The 25153-nt window shown below is 46.6% G+C and overlaps 1 protein-coding gene across 1 annotated transcript in view; it reads left to right on the forward strand.

Moving 5' to 3' along the window:
* The window catches only part of CCDC60 (coiled-coil domain containing 60), a gene marked incomplete at both ends in the record, with an annotated part of 144996 nt that extends 120799 nt beyond the window's left edge, over positions 1-24197 (forward strand). The window contains 9 exons of the mRNA XM_084253199.1: positions 2323-2413; positions 6381-6618; positions 13026-13110; positions 16499-16570; positions 18047-18109; positions 18763-18885; positions 20767-20898; positions 21744-21933; positions 24096-24197. Of these exons, the coding sequence (XP_084109325.1) occupies positions 2323-2413; positions 6381-6618; positions 13026-13110; positions 16499-16570; positions 18047-18109; positions 18763-18885; positions 20767-20898; positions 21744-21933; positions 24096-24197 (1096 nt within the window). The remainder of the gene's footprint in view (positions 1-2322; positions 2414-6380; positions 6619-13025; positions 13111-16498; positions 16571-18046; positions 18110-18762; positions 18886-20766; positions 20899-21743; positions 21934-24095) is intronic.
* Positions 24198-25153: the final 956 nt, after the last annotated feature.

A 25153-nucleotide genomic window follows, 5' to 3' on the forward strand; every position in this document is an offset into this window, starting at 1 on the left:
CGTGATTCTGCTCCTCAGAGCTCCAGGACATGATAAGACAGTCCTACGTAAGGTTATTCTTTGTGTGTGTGTGTGTGTGTGTGTGTGTGTGTGTGTGTGTGTGTGAATTGCATGGGGGAAGTTTATTTAGGGAATAGTAGTCTGGGGAACTATCTGCAGTGGTCTTGATCATCTTTTTTTCCTCCAATATCAGAGCAGAATCTCCCCCACCACCAACACTCGGCAGCCCTGATAAGTCTAAATTCTTGTTGGTGCCCTCCTTGATATCAAATTGGTATGGCCCTCTCATCCCCTGAAGTCCCTGCTCTATGCTAGGTGGCAGTCAGCCAAATCATTCAAAGGATCACAGCCATCTAAAAGCTTTTCTGCAGATAAAATGGGGGTAAAGAAAGAGATGGGTGGATGGCTGAATGAATGGATGAGTGGATGAGTGGATGGATGGATGGATGGATGGATGGATGGATGGATGGATGAGTAATGGAGAGAGAGAAAGAGAGATGAGTCAATCAGTAAACAGGTAGATAAATGAGAGAGCACACCCTGAGTCTTCTTGCTTGTTTATCAACAGAGATCCACCACCCCAGAGCCACAAGTCCCAAATCTAAAAGGCTCTGAAAACTCAGTTTTTCCATAACTCATTTGGCAGCAAAATCTGACATGGACCATACTGATTTGGAGGCAAAATTTGACTTGAAGCTGTTTATAGTCTTTATTTACTGGCATTTTATGCAAATTGTCAAACATATCATTACAAAAATATTAATGTGTCTGATCACAGTACGCCTCCCCAGGCCCCACTGGAGAGATTACAATAATATATGGTCTGTGCAGCATAGTTCCTTTCCAAAATGCCAAAATTTTTAATTTTCCAACATATCTGGTTCCACGGGCTTGAGAAGGGATTATGGGCATGTCACTAACAGAGCCTGCTGGGGCCTCAGTCTCATATCCAGAAAGGTCTCAGCCCCTGAGGGGAGAAACCAGGTTTGGTGGAACCGGAAGTTTACTTAATTAGGTGGGAGGGACACAATTTAAGGAAAAAATACGAAACTCAATTACAAAATTAGGCACAGGGCGCTGGGGTAAGTGATGCAAGAGAGGGCCATTAGATTCATTGCAAATAAGCACCTAGGAAAGTGACTTAAGCTCCCTCCCTTCCCATTTGTAAATTTCTTATTATAAATGAGATGATAATATATGTCATATATAATTATCACATTTAATATATATTATAATATATGTGACATATTATATACCATTTAATATATAATGTCATATTATATATTAATACACTGTATCAATTTATTGCTGTAGATCAATATGATATGGTGTGATGTTTATATGGGATATGTCAATATTATATGGCATACATTATATATACTATCATGATATATATATGATATATAATAATATTGAACATACCACAGGGTTTTATTGGATGATTCAGTGAGAATCACAAGCAACCTACAAAGAGCCTCACTGAGAATTTTTGCTCAGTAAATTCCAAACCAGTGATTTGCACGGTGTCTCCCACCCCACAAGCTCCCCCCAGCCCCACCCCGTAATAACTGTTTATCTGTGTTCATCAGAAGTGCCCCTGGGGTGGTGGGACCCTGTTCAGGGTTCAGAAATGAACCTGCTTCTCAGTTCACCCCCAGGAGTAAGCGCGAACCTGCCCTGGAGCTATGACCGGACCGAGCCCAAAATAAAAACAGGTGCAGCTGCCCAGATATGCCCCACCTCCCTCACCCCCCACCCAGTAGGTGGGGATTTCTCCTAACCTCAATCCCCACTCACCAGACCCCACTATGGGGAAGTGTCCCCCCCAACTTTCTCAGCAGTGCAGGAGGGGGAAGAAATTCCTAACAGGGACCAGCTACCACCCATGGTCCATTTATTTATTGCCTTTCTTAAAAGAACCCTTAATAAGCCGAGGCTCGGGCCTCCCCGGTGGCGCAGCGGTTGAGCGCTGGGTTGCGAAGCTGCCCGCGGCCTCTGCGGCGCCGGTTCGATCCCCGGCTGCTCCCAGGCCACTGGAGGAGGGTCCCACATGGCGCGCAGACCTCTCCTGCCGCCCGCTGCTCCCCTCAGCAGTGTACTTTGGTCCTTCTGCCTGCTCTGCTCCCCGCTCTGGCTCTGGTGAATTCTCTCACCCTCCCGCGCTTCTGACTGTACCCAGTGCATGTATAAAACAAAAACAAAACAAACAAACCAGCAAACAAATAAAGCATGCCTCTATAAAAAAAAATAAATAAATAAATAAATAAATAAATAAGCCGAGGCTCTGGGAATGGAAAACCCATTCATCTGCTTCTCACTCAGGGACCCGGGTGGAAGCAAGAGCACGATTAAAAAAATCAATAAGGACAAGTCCATGGGACAGAGGTGGGAGCACTTCATCACGGCGCCGAAGGTGAGCCACAGCCCAGGCCGGGGTCTGGGGCCGGACTCTTCTCTGCTGGGATTTTTTTCCCTAGTAGGTTCTCGGAGTGAAGGGAAATGAAAACCATGCTGTGGGTGTTTTTTGTAAAGTTTAATTAAAATGGTTACTGGGGGTTATAGGAGAAATGACATGCGGCTGGATACAGGTCGGGTCGAAGGGGGTTAAGCAGCTTAAGAAGATGTCACCGGGAGGAAATGGACGCCCCTCTCCATCTTTTAAATCAGTACCAGGCACAGCTCTCTCTCTCTTTTCAAGATAGTCAGAAAATAAGTGAGTGATTAAACAGACAGGGTTTTTCTAAAACCAGAACATGTGTGTATTATGACGAGAACATCAAGAGGTCAATTCTTTTCACCCCAAATTATTTCTCACTCCAAATGCCCCAAATTCATCTACCTAACAATCAAACACAATAATGATGATTAGAATAGTAATACCAAGTGGTGATATTGGTAAAAGCAGGAGGGAGACCACATGACAACCGTGTTCTCTGACCCTGCACCCCTGTCCGCAAAACAGGCACAATGCTGGTCCCTGCCGACCCCACCACATGAGTAAGGGACTCCAGGAAACAATGTGCAAGGTCACTTTGAAAATTTTTAAATGCTCAGCATTACTGCAGCCTCATCAAGGTTCAAAATCACTTTTTAACATAATTGCAGTGGGCCAGGTTCTGTGCTAAAGCAGTCCCCTTAAAAACACTGTTGTTGTTGTTACTATTATTATTATTATCCACAGGTAGGGAGAGCGGGCAGTTTGGACTCAGAGAGGTTAAGAGACTTGCCTGAAGTAACACAGCAATCTAATGGGTAATGGCAGAGCCGAGCTCACCTAGGTCTGTTTACTCACCACGGAGCTCTCCCAATGCAAGTTCTCCGTGGCACCTTGATAATAATTGCACGTCATGGTTGCACCATTTTCTTGCTCTTTCATCAAGGTCCTCCTAGATCTGAGAAGTAAGAGCCTTTGTTTTTATCACAGAAAGTTGCTATGGAGATAGCATGTGCATCTGCCTCCAGAGATGCACAGAAAGCAGCAGGAGCCACAAACCTTTGAAAAATGTCCTTCAGGAATATTCACAACTGAAATTGGAGGAGGAGAGAATGAATTGCTACATTTGAACTCTCATAAAATTGAATTTCTCAGGGAAGTTTGTAGGTCTAATTTGGGCCTGCAACAAGAGAGGGGAGCCCTCATTTAGGAGTCAGGAGATCTGAGTTGGTCACTGTGATCAAGTTTACTGTGTGGTATCGGACAAGTCCTTTTCTCTCTCCTGAAAGTACTTCCTCCACCCATAAAATGAAGACTTTGAAATAGAGGCTCCCATCAACCCCCACAGCAATTGATATTCCTGTGTATATGTAAAGCTTGTCAGTACCAAAGCAAATTGCATACATGAAAATGAGGCCAGGTGATGCAATAGGGAGTAGTGAGGTCTGTGGCGAACAGGAATACACTCACACAGCTACACACAAAAAATGCCTCCGTTCAGCTCTAGCTTATGTTGCCAGATGAGAATGGGAGCCCAGGGCTTATCATTTTCAAGAGAGATCAATAATCTCGGTTTATAATTTTATTTTATAAAAATTCCCCAGTCTGTAAAATTTCGGCCAGCTAGACACATCTCCCCATCGACCACTAGTTTAAAATCCCTGTTTCTAAGTAAGTATGAGGAATCATTCAGGGAAATCTTCATAGCCAAAAAGCAGCCTCTACTGAGGTGGAACACAGTAGCTGGTTAACACTGCTCCTGAGTGAAATACAAAAAATTAGAGAACACTGGGAATTTAAGTCAATAAAGAGCAAGCAAGATGCTGAAACTGCCTGTCACATCTCCACCCCCTCGCCCTGGCATTTTATTTTTCTGCCACTTTCAATTAATCAGAAGTGTCAGCCCTTCACTTTGGATTTCCTGGCTGAGGTCGTTAATTGAATTTTAATTAATGGCAACTTTAGGAGCACAAGATGAAATCCTAGTGCAAGGAAGATGCACACAGAAGCCTGGATGTGGAAACTGCTAAGATCAGCCTGGTCCCTTCTCCTGGCTTACAGATAAGGAAACTGAGGCAAGGCAAAGTGACTTGTTCAGTTCCCCCACCTCCAGGTCTCCTGGTTCTAAGTTCCAGGGACGTAATCTGTCCAGCCTTCTAAAATGCCGCTGATCTAAAGAGCCTGGTTTCCAGGGTCAGGAATTTGGGTAGTGCCAGAGGAAATAGGATGATCCCTGAGCCCTGACATCGTCTTTCCCCAGATGACAGGATTAGAGGGGCTTTTTGTTAGTCTGAAAACCCCCTGACCAGCTGCAAGATGAGGACAAAGGGCACACAGTACACTGTACACTGTATCATGGCCCTAATTCATCAAAGGGAAGAACACGTCGACGTTGGCGTGCGTTTCTTCCTCATCCATCATTTTGTAAGACACACGCTCCTTTGGCGAGCTGGGTGACCCAGTTCAAACCCCAGCTCCCCAGTCTGTCACATTCTGAAGAGCCCCTTGGTACAGAATATCACTTTAGGTTTAATCGGGGAGGGGTGGTCACAGGGAGAGATCACATCTAACACCCCACAGCCTGGCCCCATGTCCCTTCCCTCTTCCCGAATCCTCCTTGTCCTACACAACCAAGAAATCCCTTCCCTCTTCTAGTGCAGGGAAGTTCCACCATACTCATACCCACGAGAAAACCAATCAAAAAATTACTTGCGGACTGTCGAAAGTGAATCCCGTTGGATACAATTCTCTGCATCCTCTTAGGCGTTTATTCAATGTCGTTCCGAGCTGCCTCTGCTCCCTATCTCCCTCTCTCCCTCTCTGGGGCATCAAACGTGAGTTTCACTGGGAGAGGAACTCAATCTGCCCTCCGAGAGCTTTCATTTTAAATGTTCTCAGGTGAAATTATATTATTAACTGAGCATAAATTATAGCCCAAGTCCACACTAAGCTCTCACCCTGGGGTAGCTTAGGATATCTTCTCCCCACTGTAAACCTGGCATTGAAAATGTCACAGAAAATCCTCGAGCTTGGGGTCAAGGGCATGTTCAATGCCACTGAGAACGACTTTTTAAAGTATTTTTGAGCAAGGCATAATAATTAACTTTGGGACTAGCCTGGGCTTGAATCTGACTCTGCCACGTCCTAGGTGTGTGATCGTCAAGTTAGAAAGTTTCTGAGACTCTGAGATGAATTAAATGAGGACATGACCCCCTCCCCAATGTTCTGACGTGGCATCAATCGAGCAAGCAGGTGCACATACGCATTCCCATGTGCATGCACAGGTGTGTACACGCACTAACCCATGCCTGTGTACATACATGCACATTCATACATGCATGCATGCATAAACCAACCCTCTCTGACTCTTTCCTTCCCCAAGGCCACATTGCCCCTGCAGGACTTTCCCTGCCACCCTCCACAGCTCCAGACTTGCAGCTGCGCCTTTCTGCCTGCCACATGGCTCGCCCGCTCCCAGCAAGAGAGCCGGCCCACTGGACACATCTGCCTGCCCTGCGCTACCTCCCACATGTCAGACTAAGATTCTCTCCACCTTGTATTCGTTAGAAAACTCCCACGAATACAAATCTTCATCCTTTGAGGCTCTTGTTCAACTTGGTGAACAAGAAGCAGATCCATGCAATCGGGGGTCAAAACCAAAATGCAGCTCAGGAAATTAGGCCCATTCTCTTTCACGGTTTAAAAATCAGGCCCATTGAGGAGCACACGAGACAACAGTGGCCTCCCTGGAGCAGGTATGGAGCGTCCCAGGGTGACGTCCCCGGGCAATCAAGGTGCTCAGTGAGCAGAACAAGCCCCCATGTATTCAAATAACACATGATTTGAAATCATCTCAACGGGTGACAGGTCCCTCCAGGCCCAAGAAAAGTCCCACGGTGTTCCTTTCCTCCTCCTTTCTGAAATCCCTCTTCTCTCTGTCCCTCAGACCAAGAAATTCAAAATCCCCATGCCACGAGCCACCAGCCGCAAACTGAGCCGGAGGGGGTCCACGCTCAGTCTGTCTAGGACCAGTGGGGGATCATCCCCCCAGAGCAGCATGATATCTATGAACCCTGGCTCAGATGAGCCCCAGAGCGTGATCACCCAGGTGACAACATGCATCAAGGACATCGAGGACAATGAATCCTCTTCGACCAGGCCAGATGAAGAGCCGCTCCATGTCAGTAAGTCCTGCCTGAGGTCTGAGCACCTGCCTTGACTCTTTACCTGCAAGCCAGACTTGTCCAGAACTCCTGCTCCAGCGCTGTCCCCCCTCCGTGGGAGGAGAGATGGGGGTCCCCTAGGCCTATTCAGTTATCTTGGACTCCTTTGCTTTCTCCCAGTGGAGATCAGAAATGCACACTCTTACTTGGATTCCCTGAGCCATTTCTCCTTGCAAAACAGCCCACGGTCCTCAGCTGCTCTTCTTTATGTTTTATTAGGTAACATATCACTTTATTTCAGTAATATTTTTTTGGCTCCAGCTTACACAAAAATGATCATTTCAATATGTAGTTTATGTAAAAAAATTAATGAGATATTTTATGTTTTCATGCTATGTGAGATTTGATGTCTACTCTTCGGTGATGACACTGAAGTCTACTAAAGGTATAATTTGCATATCATAAAGTTCATTCATTTTAAACGTACAACTCAATGATTTTTAGTAAATTTACAGAGTTATGCTGCCATCACCACGATCTAATTTTAGACCATTTCCACCAGCCCCAAAGTAATTCTTGTACTCAGTGACAGGCTTTTCCTTTTCCCTACCTCCAGACCCATGCAGCCATAAATCTACTTTTTGTGTCTAAGGATGTGCTTTTTCTCAACTTTTTATATATGGATGTTGTGTCACTCTGTGACCCTCACTCTGGAACATATCTTTTCAGTAGTTCACAATCTAGAAGGACACAGTTTCTTTAGAAAGTCTACTGGAAGCTATGGACCCTCTATCCAGGAAAAAAAAAAAATCCAAACACACCTATACACATTTTGCATATTCCTTTAGGGGAAGCCTTATGGACTTCCACCCGACAGGACTTTGACTGGATTCCATCAGTCCTGTAGAAAGTTCTTTCTGACATCTTTTTGATTTCAGCTTGTATAGTAAAAGGATGTAGGAAAGGAAAGAGGATTTATATGGAAAAAAGGGAAGAAGTTAGAGGAAGAAAGACAGATCGAGTCAACAATTTCATGTCTGTTTAGCAGGTGAGAAAATTGAGACAGTGAGAGGTTAAATTATTTGCCCAAAGTCACATACCCAGTAAGTGGAGAAGCCTGAATTTGAAACTAGGCACTCTAACCCTCCATGCTTTTCCCAAGTCTCTAGAAAAAGACAGAAATGAAAAACCAAGAGAGCAGCCTTGTTTTTGTTACACCATCCTATGTCACTCATTTTTGTTACCTGACCCCTATAGGCAACTGAGAGGAACCCCTGGTCCAGATTTTCCTCACCTCTCACCCTGAAGACAGCAACAGCTTCCTAATTAGTCTCCCTTTCCCTTGTCTTCTCCTCACATGCCCACAGATTCTTCTGTGTTGAGCTAGAGAGAACTTTCTAAATTAAAAATCTGATTTGGTGCTCCCCAGCTTAATAACATTCAGTGAGTTCCCACTGCCTCTAAGATAGTGAGTCTGATCTTGTCCCAGGCTGCCCATAATAGGCTCCACTCTTGCCAATTCTTTATATCTTACCATAGGACTCCCACCTCTCAAAAAAATTGTTCCTTTTCTTAAACAGTGCACATTTTCTTAGGTCCTCCTCTGCAGTGGCCTTTTATCTCTGACCATCAGTCTGATGGACTCCTAGACAACCTTCAAGACGTGGCTCAAATGTTCCCTCCACAGTGACATCTCCCCTGAACTCCTGCATTTCCTCTGTTTTCTTAATACAATGTATTTACTGATGTTGAGTAAATTTTAATTTACAATGGCATCTCACTGCATCTATTGGCTGGGTACAGAGATCTGAAAAACATTGGCTTAGAAAAGAGAAAGCCCATCCATGGCTTATAGGCTAAAGATCATCCATGGCTTGTAGAGTAGCTCCAAAAGATCATTAGGAGCATGCTTCTTTCTGTCTTTCTTCTCCATCATGTTCAAGATAATTTCATGGTCTAAAATGGCTGCTGGAATGCCAGTCATCACAACCACATTCTAATCTGGAAGTTGAAAGAAGTAGGTGAAGTACAAAAGTGCCCACTCCCCACTGAGCTTCAGCAGCTTTCTCAGATGTTCCATACAATACTTCTACTAAAATCTCACTGCCCAGAATTTAGACACAGGATTATACTGCACTGAAAAGGATTTGTAGAAATTAAGCAAGAAAATGCTTCCATGCACAGGGAAAACAAATACATGCATGTGTGCATTAATACACACTGCCTAGCTACCCACCTCTATTATTAAGGAAGGGGGAAAGCATGTGAGGTCCTTGCAGACATGGGACAGTAATGTCTTATTCGCCCTCATCCTAGCTCACAGTAGGTACACAGCAGTGACTCAAGATGCATTTCCTCCAGAGACCCGCATCTGGACAAAAAGTCCTGCGACTTCTGCCTCCCCACCCTTTCCCTCTGTTTATACCTTAACCTCATTTGTCACAGCCTTGACAAAAAAGTAGATTAATTACCCAGCCTTTCATTGCCTTCCAAAACCTCCTCAAATTGATTCTGTATTCATGAAACCTATTCTGAGAGACACAACATTTGACCAAGGTCTAATTCCCAAGACTGGCTGCATAATGAAGTCTTTGTGAATACAAATCACTGGGGCAGCAGGTCGTGGCCTGGCAGTGGACCCATGTCCTCCCAAATCAATGCCAGCGGGATCCCCCAGAAAACAGAGCCCATGCGTTCCTTTTGCCAGTCAGTCTTGGAAATGTTAGAAGAGAAATCTATGTTAGATGTAACATAGATAAATAAATATTAGAGGAGGAATTAAGTAGCAACTCAAAAGGTTCGGTCCTATGCCAACCAATGTTCCCCTCAAAGTCCCCAAACAACAAAACAACCACCTCCTCCATTTTCCCCCAAAGAAATGGGTTTAGTTGTTCAAGGGTGAAATTCTTTGATGGGCCCTCTCTCCTTTGATGGGCTGGGACAGAAGACGGAGGAAGGAAGTCAGAATTTTTTCTTTGAGGATGTGATCTGGCATTTAATACCAATGTCTCTGAGCAAGTGGGGTGGGTTGGGGCATCTCCACAGCCCTAGGCACCGAGAGTTGAACGGGTTCCTCTGAGAGTGCGCACCCATCCAGGACAGTCTCCCTTGAGGAAAATCTACTGTGTCACACCTGGCTCCTTCCCAAATGACTCTCCTCTCCCGCCTGGAGAGGAGTGGGTGTGGACCTCACGGTCTCAAGGCTCTGTGCCACGTCACATCTATCCAACCTCAGCTACGTGAGGGATGGAGGCTGACACTGGCGAGCACCATCCTGCCTGGGGCGGTACTGGCAAGCAGGGCAAAGGCGGTGGTGGACTAAGTGATGTATGGAGCGTCAGGCATGATTCTCTAGGAGGGCTGCCCAATGTGCCAAGTCACTGGGGTCATTGCTGGCATCTACAGTCTGTCGCAAACCCTGGCTTGGTTTTCACATGGGTAGGAGAGGGTGGGAGGGACACTCGGATGTTGCTGCTTCGTTCCCAGGGAAAGGAAACAAAGTGGAGGAACCAGCCACAGCTCCCTCACTAAGAGACTTCGAGACACACCCCAGGATTCTGGGATGTGTGCGTGGCAACAGGACAAGGAGACATGACCAGACAAACATGAAGGTCAGATTCAGGGCCAATGGAATCAATCCACAAATGACGAGGAAAATGAACTACTTAAGCAGTGGAGAGGGACACGGTTGCCTGCTGCTGTTTACCACAGCCTAAATGGCTCCACGAGGGGGGCACCCCTTCCCCAGCACCCAGCAGTGACCCTGGGAAACAAGGCTGCAGGCCAGTGGCCTGGGGAAGCACTGGGCGTCCCCCCGCAGCCGCTGAGACCTGCGCTTGCGCTGACCACAGGCGCCGACTCAGAGCGAAAAGCACCTCCACAGACACTGTCCTTCGTGAGAGCCCCGATCCACCCTCTCCGCTCTCCTTCTCCTTAGTCATTCACTTAGTCAGTCAGCAAACAGCGACAAAGACACCTACATGACCAGCACAGGGCCGGGTGCTTACAAATCTGTGTCCACAGAAAACACGCAGGACTGCTCCCCTCTCACCCGCCCGCCGTTGTCTCTCTCCTCCCTCCTCCCTCCGGCCTCTCTCCCTCCTTCCACAGCGAGCACCTCTGTGACCTGAGCTAAGTCAGGAGTGAGGAGGATTTATTTGCCTTCCCAGGCCTTCATTTTCCTCACAGATCTCCTGTCCTTGCACTTGAGCCCAGAGCCCTCCGCGAGGCCACACTGTCCAGTCTTGAAGGCCTGTACGGGGGAAACCTGCCCCCCCACACCCCACAGGGGCCTATTCTGGCATTCTTTCTCCTCTCCTCATATTTCTTCTGAATTTCCTTCGATGCCTTTTTATTTAAAATCTGCTTCCTCTCAGGAGACAGCTCAGCCCCTACTGGCGACCCAGCGGCCGTGCCCAGCGGGACTGGGGTGCCCTGGGAGGTGCGATGTCAAGGAGCAGACGGACTCTTCCCCGAGTGCTGGGTGCGGGCCAGCAGGTGCTGGATGCAGTGTAGATGCCATCAGTCGTCCTGTTTTGCAAGGACAACATGCAGGGTCCCAGAAGGAGCTCCCCACCACCCGCTCCTGGCCTGTACTTCCTTGTTGCCCCGTCGCACTGCACGACCAGACCCCCCTCAGACCGCCCCCCTCAGCACTGGCAACATTGGCAGCAGGGCTCCAAGTCCCACCTCCCTGCTCAGGTTTAGGTTCTCGCCCGGGGCTGGCAGCACTTGTGCCAGGGGGGCAGGACGAGCCCACAGCTCCAGGCTGGCTGGAAGGGGCACCTGCATTTTCCTGGAAGCGCATGGCCTACTCTCTACATATTTCCTTCTCCAACTTTCAAGAGTGTCTGTACCTGCAGAAGAGCTGCAGTCACAAAGCACCACTCTGGGTGGTTCCTTTATTCAGGAAGGTGTTGCCTCCCAGTTCTGGAGACTCCTCCAACAGCAAGATGTGGGCGCAGCCAGGTTCCTCCCAAACCTGCAGGGAGGAGCCTTCCTTGCCTCAGGTAGCTTCTGGTAGCTGTCCATAGCCCTTGGCATTTGGACTGGGAGAGTATCACCGGCCCAATCTGCCTCTGTCACCACAGGGTCACCTTCTCCCTGTATCTCTCCTCTTCTTTAAAGGACACTGGTGGACTATGGAGAGCTGTGTGGAGATTTCTGGACCTACTAAACATAGAGCTTCCATAGGATCCAGCAATTCCACTCCTAGGTATTTACCCAAAGGACACAGAAACATCAATTCCAAAGAACACCTGCACCCCTATGTTTATAGCAGCACTGTTTACAATAGCTAAGCTTTGGAAACAGCCCAAATGCCCAAAAATAGATGACTGGCTCAAGAAGATGTGGTACATATACACCATGGAATATTACTCAGCATTCAAAAAAGATAAACACATGCAATTTGCAGCAACATGGATGTCGCTGGAAGGGATCGTGCTCAGCGAAATAAGCCAGAAAGAAAAAGAAAAATACCGGATGGTCTCACTCATAGCAGGAATCTGGAAAACCTAAATATGGACCAGGAAAAAGAATAACTATAAGAAAGGAAAAAAATCAAAATCAACAAACAACTGTGAACCAGAGACACTCTTTGGGCGGGGGGCAGGGGGGAGGGATTGGGGTCAAAATCAAGGTTGCAATTGTACGGGGAATATCAAAGTAAAATAAAAAAAGAAAAATAAATTAAAAAAATAAAGGACACTGGTGGAAGGTGGTGAAGGGTCCACCCTCCCTTACCGTGACCCCCCCTGACAACCTATGACCTTGTTTCCAAATGAAGGTGTGACGCATCCACATTCTGAGGAGTTAGGGACTAGGGCTTCAAAAGATCTTTTTGGAGAGGGCACAGTTCCACTTCTAACAGTCAAGTACAAAGAAATACTTCTATTCTCTGGAAAAGGCATCAATATTAAGTATGAAAATGCACATTGACAAATATGGGGAGCTGAGGCAAGTCCCGCTAAAGGCCGCAGTCAGCAGGCCGCAGGAAGAGCCCCCCCACCCCAGAGCCACGGACTGGCGTCTACACACAGTTGAGTCAGCCTGTGAGTCACCAAGGAACTCCTGGTCTGTAGAGTAAAGGATTTCCTGAACAAGATGGTTTCTTCCAGGAACTGGAAACTGTTCTCTCTGGCTGTGATTAAGTTCAAAGTGGGGGAGGACCAGAAGGGAAACAGCTGTCAGGCCCTGAAAGCCTTCCTAGGCCACACGGGGGGATTTATATGTTGCCCAAAAGGAAAATGGCGAGTCATTGGCTTAATGCAGGGGAGTGACAGTCAGGTTGGCAACCTGCCGCCTTGAGACCAAAGCCTAGTCCCCAACACTCAGCAGGAAAGGTGACAGCAGCCTGGGGGCCGGGCCCTGCCCTGCACGATCCTGTCTCATGAGCTCTTTGCAGTGACTTATCCTGTTCCCGGCAGATTTGCAGAAGCTTCTGGAGCTGGTTCGGGAAGATGCCCGGAAGACAGTCACCATGGAAAACGAGATGCAAAAAAAACCGCCCAGGTATGTTGTCACGGCTGCTGAGGTCATAAGGGTTATCAGAATAAAAGCACGAACGTCAAGTTCACAGCAGCAGTTCCCTGTCCCAGAGCATCTCCTCGGGGACAAGCACTGCCCGGTGCACTCTGTTCACACATGCACCTCCCCGAGCTCAGAGCGGGGCAAACCCACACAGGTGGTGAATATAAGGCCACACTCCAATCCAGACCTTTCTAATTCCAAAACTGTTCTCTTAACCACTCTATACACTGCTGCCTGGGAATCGCTCAGTGAGACCTTCCTCCCGTGGACATTATGCTCGTGTGGAGGGCACACTGGTCACAGAGGGAATGTTCTGAAGGCTCAGGCCTGTGAGAGTAAATGGCAGTGGAACCACCTAGTCCAGGTTGGAGATGGGGTCACAGAAGTTTCCTCCAACAAAGAAACTTTAAGCTGAGCTTTGAACAAGGCATGAAAAAGAGCCAGCTAGCTAAAGTTAGGGACAAGGCAGGGGGGGACATTGCAGGCGGCACAGGTGCAAACATGGTCAAGGGAACGGAACTGCAGCCAGAATGGGATGGTGAGAGGTCTACCTGCCTGTCTGGGACCTCAAAGGGTCCAGTTTTTACGTTAAGAGCAACATCACCCTCTAAAGTCTTTGTTGAGACAAGGGGTCCTCCTCCTGGTGGGGGCTGTGTCCACAGAGCTTCTGACCTCTAAAAGCCTCAGAGACCACGTCAGCTAGAGCCAGAGTTCCCTTCCCAAGTGTATATCCTTCTTGAGTCAGCAAATTGCTCTGTGAGAATAAATGAGGCACTAGAAGAGGTTCATCATCGCCTTCATCCTACTGGGATGCCGACTCTGACTTATTGGTTATTGTTATTACCATAATTACAGTTCACCAGGCACTTTCACATGCATCACTCCCGCCTCTGCTTGTTCATGATGAATTTGCTGCTGCGGCCTCGATTCACATGGGGGCTCCAGAGGGTGGGCCTAGAGGCACTTGGAGACAAGGCTGGCCTTAAGGCCTGGGCTGTTGTGCCTGATTTGTCAGCATTTGAGACACATCATCACAACGAAGCATCAGTTCCAGGAAGCTCCTTCCTTTGTAAGAAGTGACAGCATGAACACTGGCTTTGGAGTCAGAATCATGTGATTTCAAAAACTGGTGCCTCTAAGCTTCAGCTCTCTTGTCTATAAAATGAGGTTGTATAGCAGCCCGGCATTGGCCTTGGAACAAATGGGATCAATCTCCATTCCCATCATTTGATTGCTGTGTGATGTTGAGCAAGTTGCTTCACCTCTCTGAGCCTAATTCCAATTCTATAAAATGAGGCTCATAACTAACCTCACAGGGTTATAGTGAGAGTTAAACTATACTGTCCTTGTAAAATATTATTATTGTTATGGAAGTAATGTCTACTTCAATGAATAATTTTAAGCTTTTAGTGAGATAATGCATTCAACATTACCATATGCCTGGCATATTATAAGCACCCTATAAATGGCCACAGCAGCAGTGACGGTGATAGCGATAAAGGTGATAGTGGTGGTGATGGTGATGGTGGTGATGATGATGGTGATGGTGGTGATGATGGTGATGGTGGTGATGATGGTGATGATGATGGTGGTGGTGATGATGATGATAATGGTGGTAGTGGTGATGATGGTGATGATGATGGTGATGGTGGTGATGATGGTGATGGTGGTGATGATGGTGATGATGATGGTGGTGGTGATGATGATGATAATGGTGGTAGTGGTGATGATGGTGATGATGATGGTGATGGTGGTGATGATGGTGATGATGATGGTGGTGATGGTGGTGATGATGATGATGGTGATGGTGGTGATGATTATGGTGGTGATGATGATGATGGTGGTGGTGGTGACGGTGGTAGTGGTGATAGCAGTAGTGGTAATGATGATGGTGATGATGGTGATGGTGGTGGTGCTGGTGGTAATGCGGGTGGCAGTGGTGGTGGTGATTTTTCCTTCACATATAGTGCCCCATGGAATCCTCACAGCACCTGGCTGAGACAGGGCTATTAGCCCATGACTCATCACCAACTTCCCATCTCCTGGATGGAGAAGAACAGCAATGAACAACTTGCCTGAGATTATTAGACACAAAACCACCTGAGAATCTGGCTCTCACAACACTCTTCACACAGCCCTGCATTCTCAGTAATGATAAAATAACCATGGTTACAGAGCAAGAACCTGTTGAAATTTCCCATCCCCATCAATTCCCGCAGGAGCTCTATCTCCCTAATCTCACTCCCGCAGCCCAACTGGAGGCTCATGTGGCGCTGAGAGAGACGATGAGGAAAAGCTGCAGACTGTCTCTCACCCTCCTCACTCTAGACTCTGAATTGCCTTCCACTTTAGACACCAAATCTGCCCTCCTCAAAGCTGAAAGAGAACGCTGCAGTTTTTAGAAACCCCTAGAAGTCAATCCACCCAGACCCCGGCAACAAAGCCAAATGGCCCTCCAGCCACCTGCCATGTTCCTGCAGTCTTCTGTCACAAAAATACCATAAAACAGATGGCTTATTAATAAATTAATTAATAATTAATAGACATTTCTTTCTCACAGTCCAAAATCATGTGGCCTGGTGAGGCTCCCGTCTTCTTAGGCAGCATCCTCCTGCCTCTCCTCAGCAAGAGGGACAGCAGCTCTCTGGGGCCTCTTTTATAAGAACACTGACCCCAGTCATGACAGTGCGGACCTCATGACCTAATAACATTTTAGAGGCCCCATGAACTTCAGGGGTGGGGGGAGTACACGTGTGCATAACAAACATCTTAGGGGAAGATGGCCTTTTCTTAAAATCCTCTAGCAGTCTTTTCCAAATGTTTTGAAACTCCACGACCAGTGGTTTCCATTCCCAGAATCAGCGGGGATGTTTGTGAACAATACAAATTTCTAGCCTGCATCCCTGGCCCACCGAATCAGCATCTCCAGAGGAAACTGTCTTAACAGGCACTTCAAGTGGGCATTATTTCACAGAATCCTAGGGATTTCTAAGGTTTGCAACGGGTGCTCTCTGCACACTTGCTTCAGGAGGGAGGGAGAGAGAAAGAGAGACAGAGATAGAGAGACAGAGAGAGAGAAAGACAGGGAGAAAGAGAGATGGAGAGAGACAGAAAGAGAGAGACAGAGAGACAGAAAGATTCGAAATGCTTTCTAAAGGCTCCTGGGGTCCCACTCAGCTTAATGTATCTAAGTCTCAGGTGTGTGGCCCAGGAATCTGTATTCTGAACCCTCTCTCGGGTTGATTCCTATGCCCAGCAGACACTGAGCTCCAGCTCTAGAAGGAGAATCCTCCATCCTCCCATAGATAGTCACTGCCTCGGGAGTACTGCAGGTTCAGCATCTTGCTAACATTCACTTCTTGCTCTGCAGCATCTTATCAATGCTTAAACAAAACAAGAGCGACTCTGCCCACAAAGACATGCAGATCACCGGCAAGTCAAGGTAGGAGGGTGTGGGGTCCTCAGCATGTGGGTGGGGAGGCACCCCACAGTGACAGGCCACAGCAGAGGTGCTCCTCACCAGAGAGAGGGAAGTGGATGGGTGGGGAAGCTTTCTCCTGTTTTTTTATTTTATTTTATTTTATTTTTATTTACTTATGCACACAAAAGCTGGGGTATAAGCCAGAGTTGGGGGGTAAGAGGATTCAATAGAGACAGAATAGGCAAATCTACTGAAATACACTGCTGAGGGCAGCAGCGGGAGAGACAGGAGAAGTCTGCTGTGCCATGTGGTTTAGTTCCCTGGCCAGGGACTGAACTCCGGACGTCGAGGTGATAGTGTTGATGCACCAGGGAGGCTGCTTTCTCCTCCTTTGCTGGAAAGCCCCTTAGCTTCTGGTACTAGGTATGAGCAGCCAGGCATTTCTCCCCAACAATTTTATCCATTAAAGTTTAAATCTTCCAGTAATGAAGGGATGAAGTTGGGAAGAACCACCACCTCTCTCTTTACTTGAGTGACTTGTGGTGGGGGAGGAGAAGATGATTCAAGTATTCACTTAGAGCTAAGTCATCACATCCTACCCTGTGCCAGTAAGTGTGCTAGGTTTTAGGGGATTCAGCAAACAAGACAAATGCAGTCTGACCTCATGAATCTCACTATCTGGACTGAGGTCATAACTTTATTTGGACCATGGACCCTTTGAGAGTCTGAGGGAGCTATGGACTCCTTCCAGGAAAAAAAAATGCTTTTAAATGCATACTATAAATTACAAAGGTTTATAGAGATATGTATAGTAATATAGATTGTGATATTATGACTAAATTTGGAATATAGTCAATGCATTATATATAATAAGACTTAGCAGCAGGTTTAATAACTACTGTGATTTTGGATTAACATCAAGTGTAAATGATTTTTCAAAACATCTCCCACAATTGTAATGGGATATACAGATCTGTGATTTCTGGTTCTGCTTAAGAAAAGACGTAACATTTTTTCCACCTGCATTCATGGACTCCTTGAATCCTGCCCATGCTTAAGAATTGCTGGTTAAATGGGAAAGTTGTGCATTTATCAGATAACACCGGAGTTAGCCATATCGTCAAGACAATGGAAAGTATACTGAATTATGGAGGTTTGGGTGAATGTTGAGCTCCAGGGTCCTAACCAAAACTGAGTTTGACATTTAAGCTGAGATCTGAAAAAAAAAAAAAAGAATGAATCAACCAACCTATGCCTGGAAAAGATGGGAATAGTGTTCCAAGCAGAGGGACTGGCATGTGCAAAGGTCCTGAGACAGGTCCTGTAAAATATGACCAGCAAGGGGCACAGCAGGATATGGGGGAATTGCACATTGAGTTCTAGGACAGCCTTGCTTTAAACCACCTCCCCTTATCTAAATCCTGGAGGTCAGCAGGTGTCACAGGGCCATTGAAAAGTAGCCTGCTGCTAACTTGAAACCGTTCCATTGTGTTTCAGTGAGAGATCCAGCAGCACAAGTGGAGACAGCCACTCCCAGCTAAACCAGAAGAAGTCTAAAAGGTAGGCCAGGTGGGCAATGGAAGGAGACCAAGCAAGAGAGGCCAAGGTGACCATGGCCTCTGTCACCCCAAGGGTATGAAAATGACTGGATGCAGACAAGCTCTAAAATCACAGACACTACTGAAAGAGGGACCCCCTCTTGGGGAAGTGGGCGAGCAACAGACAATAACAGCACATCCTCCTCTGGGCCTGGCACTGGGCAAAGCATTCTGTAGTCTTGCTGTTATCTTGCTGATGCCCCAAAACCAACCCTATAAGTTGGAGAGGGTTCCCCATTCTACAGAGAAGCAGGCTGTACCTCGGCCAGGTGAAATGTCCCAACAAGGCTATACCACATGGTGGCACTGGGGCTTGAACCTCACTCTCCTAGCTCCAAGCTCCATTTTCACTCCATGTCCATAACATTTGCTGGGCTTAAGTGACCAGATGTCTTACCATATGCTCATTTACTAAGGTCTGAACCAGTAACCTGATGATGTTAGGGAGACCTGTCCCTGCTAAATCCAGGGGGATGCTGAGGGAGGCTCCAGGCAAGGGTGGAGAACCCAGGTGGGTACAGAGAACCCCCCACTGCATAGTGACCTGGGGAAACCAGCCTCTTGGGTCTGTTCCTTGGGAACTATCCCCCAAGCCCTTCTCATCTACATCTACAGCCGCAACAACCGTGACATCATCAACTCCAAGAGTGCAGTGTGTGCCACCATGAGGGCCAAGTTTTACAGTGTGGCCCAGGAGGCTGGCTTCTGTCTGCAGGACAAGATGGAAATCCTCATGAAGTAAGGGCATGCAAATATCCAGCCATTCAAAGGGCATTCATCTGGCACCTACTATGTGCCCACCAGCTGCTAGGCTCTGAGTTGTAGCACAGACCAAGAAGAACAGGTTCCCTGTCCTCAGGGAGTTCATAGTCTTGTAAAATATGAGTAGAAACAAATAACTGAATCAATAATTACACAGTTACAAATGATAGTCATTGCTCTACAGGAAAATACCAGGGTGCTAGGGGAGAGAGAAAGACCGTGGAAACTTATTTTAGGTTGGGTAATCTGGGAAGACCTCTCTAAGGAGGTGACTTTAAGGAAGAGGCCTGGTGGGTGAAGAGGAGCTGGTGGCATAGTGAGAAGGTGGAAGGATATTCCTGGCAGCAGGAAAAAGATACACAGTCCCAAGGTGGGAAAGGACATAGAAAATGGGAAGAAAAAAAAAGTAAGAGCTGTGTCATGCACAGCCATAAATGTGGTAATTAAGTTTTGGAACATGATTGTAAGGACACCATCGGACCATTGGAAACTTTCCTTTTCTATCCTAACAACCCAAGAACTGCCTCTCTGCCCACCTACCCCTTGACAACATAACTGATCACCCCCAATGACCTCATCCATGCAAGAGTGATTACCTGGTGGGCCTTCACCCTCTCACCCTGTCAGCAAGCAGGGAGCAGATACTCTGAGCCAAGGGTTCAATAATGAGTTGCCCCCCCCACCTTCTAGGAGCATCCAGCCTAATAAGGAAAGCAGAAAATAAACATACAACTACCACACAAGGTGATGGGGGCCAACATGGGAGTAAGGAGGAGGCTAACACAATAGCAAAATGATATCGTGCCTAGCTGGAGAGAGCAACCAGGATGGTCTTCCTGGAGAAAGTAACATTTTTAATTAAATGAAAATTGATGCTATTTCCAGGGCACTTAACATGTACCAGTTGTGGGTAACAGAACTTTCTATTTATCACTTCAAAATAATCCTAGGGGATAGGTGCTATTTTTAGACCCATTCATAGATGAGAAAAATGAACTCAGATATTTCTCTTGCCAAAGGTCACCCAGTGGTTAAGTAGTAAAGGTGGGATTCAAACACAGTTACCAGGTAAAGGAGGAGGGAGTTCTAGGGAAAAGTAGCAGCAAAGTTCTAGAGGCCAGAAGGGGCACAATGGTCTGGGAACTTCCAGAAGTCAGGTATGGCTGGAGCTTAGGGTGACTGCAAGGTGATCAAAGACACAGACAGAGGTGAGATCATAAAAAGCCTTACTAACCCTGAACTTTATTGCAGAGACTTTGATCATCAGCCAATGCATAAAGTACTGGGAGAAAAGGGAAGGAAAGGATGGTGAAGAAACTAGAAAATGCAGGGGCTGAATAAGCCCTTGGTCAAGGACTTTATTCTGTATAAAATCAGAGAAATTCATATATAGGAGAGTGACAGGGTTATATTTATAGTATAAAGTCTCCTTGGAGAGATAGGGCATTTTTCAAAAGGATTAGATGAATGAAGGAGGTGACACCAACATGAGTTAAACACCTACTGTGTGTCTAACACTAAGTTCAGCATTTTACGAATATTAGATCATGTAATCCTAGCTTCCAAGAGCTAGGGACCACTATTGCCCTCCATTTTTACCTAAGAGAAAGCTGTGTAAATACCATGAAAAGTAGAAAGAGAACTAGGGCTACTAAAAAGTGACTGGATTTAGCAAGACTATTTCAGGACCTTGGAGAGAGACCAATGCCAGATAATACATTAAAGAGTGACTGAGAGTCGTTCAGAAGACACTCGTAAAGGAAAGGGTGTTTAAGTCATGACTGAATGGGTAACACGGCTGTTAAAGGAGGAGGTGTCTGACTCATCTGCCTCATTCTCATCCAACCTGTGCCGTAGGCGCCAAGAAGAGAGAGGTCTCCAGAAGTTCCATTCTTTTTTCCTTGTCTCGAATTTTCAAAAGGATATGGCGAAAATGAGACATCAAGTCCCCGTGGTAAAAGGAGATGCACAAGAAATTGCAGACCACTGGTAAGGATCCTGAGACCCAGATAAGGTGGCCCCCCAAAAAGTGTATATTTTATATAAATCACAAATTATTAAAAAAAAAAGTATGAGTAGCCCAAACTGCACGGTGGGTTATCGATTTCTTCTTCACCTATTTCCATGTGTATATTGGGGGAGATTTTTTTGAAGAGATGCCACACCTTGCCTTAAACCCTGATGGTACCTCAACCAACCCCCAGGTTAAAACTTACCTCGCTCCCACCATCTGAAGACTATTCTCAGATTAGCCTCACATTTTGTCCTAACAAACGTTCTCAAAACCCACCGAAACACACAAAGTTGTTACACAAGCTTACTCATTATCAAAAACAAGGAAAACATATACAGGTTATCATCATCATCACCATCATCACCCCCATCATCACCACCACCATCATCATCATCATCTACACCATCATCATCTATACCGTCATCATCACCATCACCATCAGCAACCACAGCACACCCTAGAAGGTATTCCACAGACATTTGCATGTTTTCTGGCCTGTTTAACTCTAATAGAGGAGCCCAGAATCCCTTTCTCCTAGCTTTCCACATTGTTAGGATAGAAAAATCATGAATGTATCTCTTTAAAGCACGCCTTCATCTGTTTTTCTGCTCCAATCTTTACTACTTCTAAAAGAACGGACTTTCTTCGTTTATGGGGCCCCTTATATTTAGCAGGGAGGAAAGCCCCCCAAATAAAGGTTGATGGCACCCTAGAGACATCACATGACAGAAAAAGAGAATGGGAGATGGAGGGCTTGAGGTTCTCAGACCCATCTCCCAGCTGCAGCTTCCTAAGTGGCCCTCTCATCTTGGAATTAAAGGTACTTTGATCTGCTGTCAAAACTACCAGAGGATCTGAAGAATTTCCGCCCTGCCAAAAAGATCCTGGTAAAACTGCAGAAGTTTGGGGAAAACCTGGATCTGAGGGTCCGGCCCCATGTTTTCCTGAAGGTGCTACAGGACCTGAGAATCTGGGAACTGTGCTCTCCGGAAATTGCAGTGGCTATTGAGGTAAACTACGGCTTCCTGTGCCCTTGCCATGCCTCAAGTACCCTCAGTCAGTTGCCTCTCAACACCCAGGCACTGTGTAAGTGCTGGGGACACAGAGTACATCACCTCACTGCAGAGGGATGGTCACATGACCTTGTTGCTCAACTCCAGGGGGTATTGTATTGTATGTAAATGGAGCCCCTTGGGAACTCAGAGGCTTTGGAGAGTCAAATAAATGGACAATGGAATCAAACAACTAGCAAACAAACCAAGAAGCACTCTGCATGTGGCTGCTAAAATCGTGGCCCATCCACCAGCATGGACCACATGCGGGTGCTTGTTAGAAAATGCAGAAGCGCAGACTCCAAACCAGATCTACCCACTTAGACTCTACACTTAAAGGAGATCCCAGGTGATCTGTGTACACAGGAAGGTGCAAGGAGCACTTGTTAAGGTAAACACAGAGGGCAACTGGGGAAGATGGTGCTGAAACCAAGAACTGAACAGAGAAGAAGACAGCAGCATGAAGAACAGGGTTGAGGGCAGGTTAGAACAAGGCAAACAAAGCAGGATGGAACTTGGCCGGCTGGAGGAGCTCATTGGCAGTCAATGGGTGGGTCAGGAAGGCATAATTCCAAGGGGATTGAAGAGGTCAGTCTGTGCAGACCCTCAAGGTCAAGTTGAGGTTTGGGTCTTTATCTGAAGGATGCTGAGGTTCCACTGAATGTTTCATCACCACCATCCCCCACTCTAGACCATCCGAGTGCTCTATTCTCCTAGAACATCCAAAGGTATCTGCAGATGGGGGGGGGGTGGAGGAAGGTCTCCATTCTAAGTTAGTGGAGTCCCTTCCTTATCTTCATCAGATGGCACATGTGCATTTTTTTAAAGATTTATTTATTTATGCATACAAAAGCTGGGGTACAGGCCAGAGATGTGGGGATGAGAGGATTTACTAGAGACAGAGTGGGGAACAGAACAGGCAGACCGACTGAAATACACTGCTGAGGGGAGCAGCGGGCGAGTCAGGAGAGGTCTGCTGCGCCATATGGGTAGCTCCCTGGCCAGCCGGGGATTGAACTTGTGCTGCAGAGGCTGCGGATTGCTTCATAGTGTGGTGCTTAACCCCTTGTGCCACCAGGAAGGCCCCAAATTTTTATAGGGCTTTCAATGCCTCAAGATAAAGAAGTGATTCTACTGCTGGAATTTTCTCAGGCTTCCTGGTGTTTTCAGGATGACCCCTCCACAGGCTGATCTGGGCATGTGTGTTTGGGGGCAAGTTTGGAGCCAGGGAGGGGGAATCACCCTGTGAGCAAATGTTCAGACTCCAGTCCCCATATCCTGTGATGCACATATAGGAAAGACTTGGAAAACTAACTGTAGGATAACCCGTCCACATTCCACTCACTTGTCATTCATGCCGTCAACCTTCCACATGTTAGTTATGAGGAAGGGGCGAGCTCTGAGTGAGTAAGGGTGAGTTCATGATCCTGGTTAGCAAAATGCATCATGTACCCCCTCCCACTGAACTTCTGATAATCTGAACATGAGGTCACTTAATCTAGACTCTGAAGGAAACTCCCTATTTTGTGTCTTAACGCTTTATTTCCTAAAGTAAGCCCATTGTCATGAATTCTCGAAGAGGTCTAAGAACCAAAAAATCCCAAAAAGTTTCAGGACAAACAACCTTTTGAAAAGATATTAAGAGGTAGAAAAGAGATAAGATACAGACAGCAGGGTTTTCTTGCTTCCCCCAAATTTCTGTGGGTCAAACACATAGAAGGTACTTAAAATGGGGGATCGTCCATACTCTCCCCCTCTTCCCCACTCAGAGCTCACCCCTTCCCCATAACTAACGCGTGGAAGGTGGGCAGCATAAATGATGAGTGAGTGGGATGTGGACGGGTTATCCTACAGTTAGTTTTACCAAGTCTTTCCTATATGAGCGTCACAGGATGTGGGGACTGGAGTCTGGACATTTGCTGAACATTCTGCTGAACCCAGAAGCTGGAAAGGGGTCCCTAGCATGACATTTCAGGTATTATGAAAGCCTGATGATTAGCGGAATCCTGGGGCCACCAGCTGCAATCACAAACCTTCAGTATCTCAGGGAAGGGGTTCCAGGGAGGTGCAGAGTCAAGCTCTCATGCCAAAGCTAAGGCTGTACTGTGTCCGTCCCGCAGTTTGTACGAGAACACATCATCCATATGTCTCAGGAGGACTACATCAGCTGGCTGCAGAGCAGGATCAGCATCCCCATCCAGCCTCACAGTGTCCCCATATAGTCTGGGCCAGGGGCAACCAGCTTTCCTAGTGGCGGAGGATGCGTCTACGCTGTGTTCCAGCCTCCCGCATACTCTGGGGAATACTCGGTATGACCTGACAGCATCATCTGGAGGATGTCTCCTGCCAATATTCCAGCAGTGGAAACTCCCCTCAACCTCACACCTCAACCTCAGCCTCCCAGTATCTGTTCCTCATTGGTCCAGCCTGGCTCTACCTACTCCCTCCCCAGATTGTCACCCTATTTTTCTTATTCAAATTCTGGATAATAAAACTGAACTAAATGTTTGATGCTTGGCTAGGAAAGAGTTGTTGCTATAGAATTTGGGTGTGGTATTCAGATTAGGGCAACAATCTGTACTGATTTTTGTTGCACAATAGGCCCAGTGTTGGGAGCTATCATTGCCTTAGAATATAATTTAATCTCACAATAACTTGGTTAAGTAAGAACTGATATTATCCCCATTTCACACCATTGGAGCTAGATTGTAATTCTCAACTTTAGATATACTGGCATGCATGGATGGATGCATGGATGCATGGATGGATGGATGGATGGATGGATGGATGGATGGATGGATGGATGGATGGATGGGCGAATGGGTGGGTGGGTGGATGGATGGATAAGCAGATGATTGGGTGGATGGATGGATCATTCCTCAATAAAGCAAATGGTGTGTGGCAAAATCTCAGCCTTTTACCAATCTTCCTATCTTGGCAGTCTTGGTTATAGAAGGAAACTTAATCTCTTGTCATCTCAAATGTGTGTGGGTACATTGCTATTTAACCACTCTTCTCACCTAAGTTATGGGACCTGCAGTCATTTAACTCTCTCTCCTATGGCTGGGTTGATTAACAACTAAATAACTAGACTTGGCTTCCTTTTATCCCCAAATTATCATAACACTCATATATATAGTAGGCTTCAGCTTCTCTTCATGATAATCCAGAAGAGAGT

Source organism: Talpa europaea, assembly GCF_964194135.1.
Source record: "Talpa europaea genome assembly, chromosome: 14".
NCBI lineage: Eukaryota > Metazoa > Chordata > Mammalia > Eulipotyphla > Talpidae > Talpa > Talpa europaea.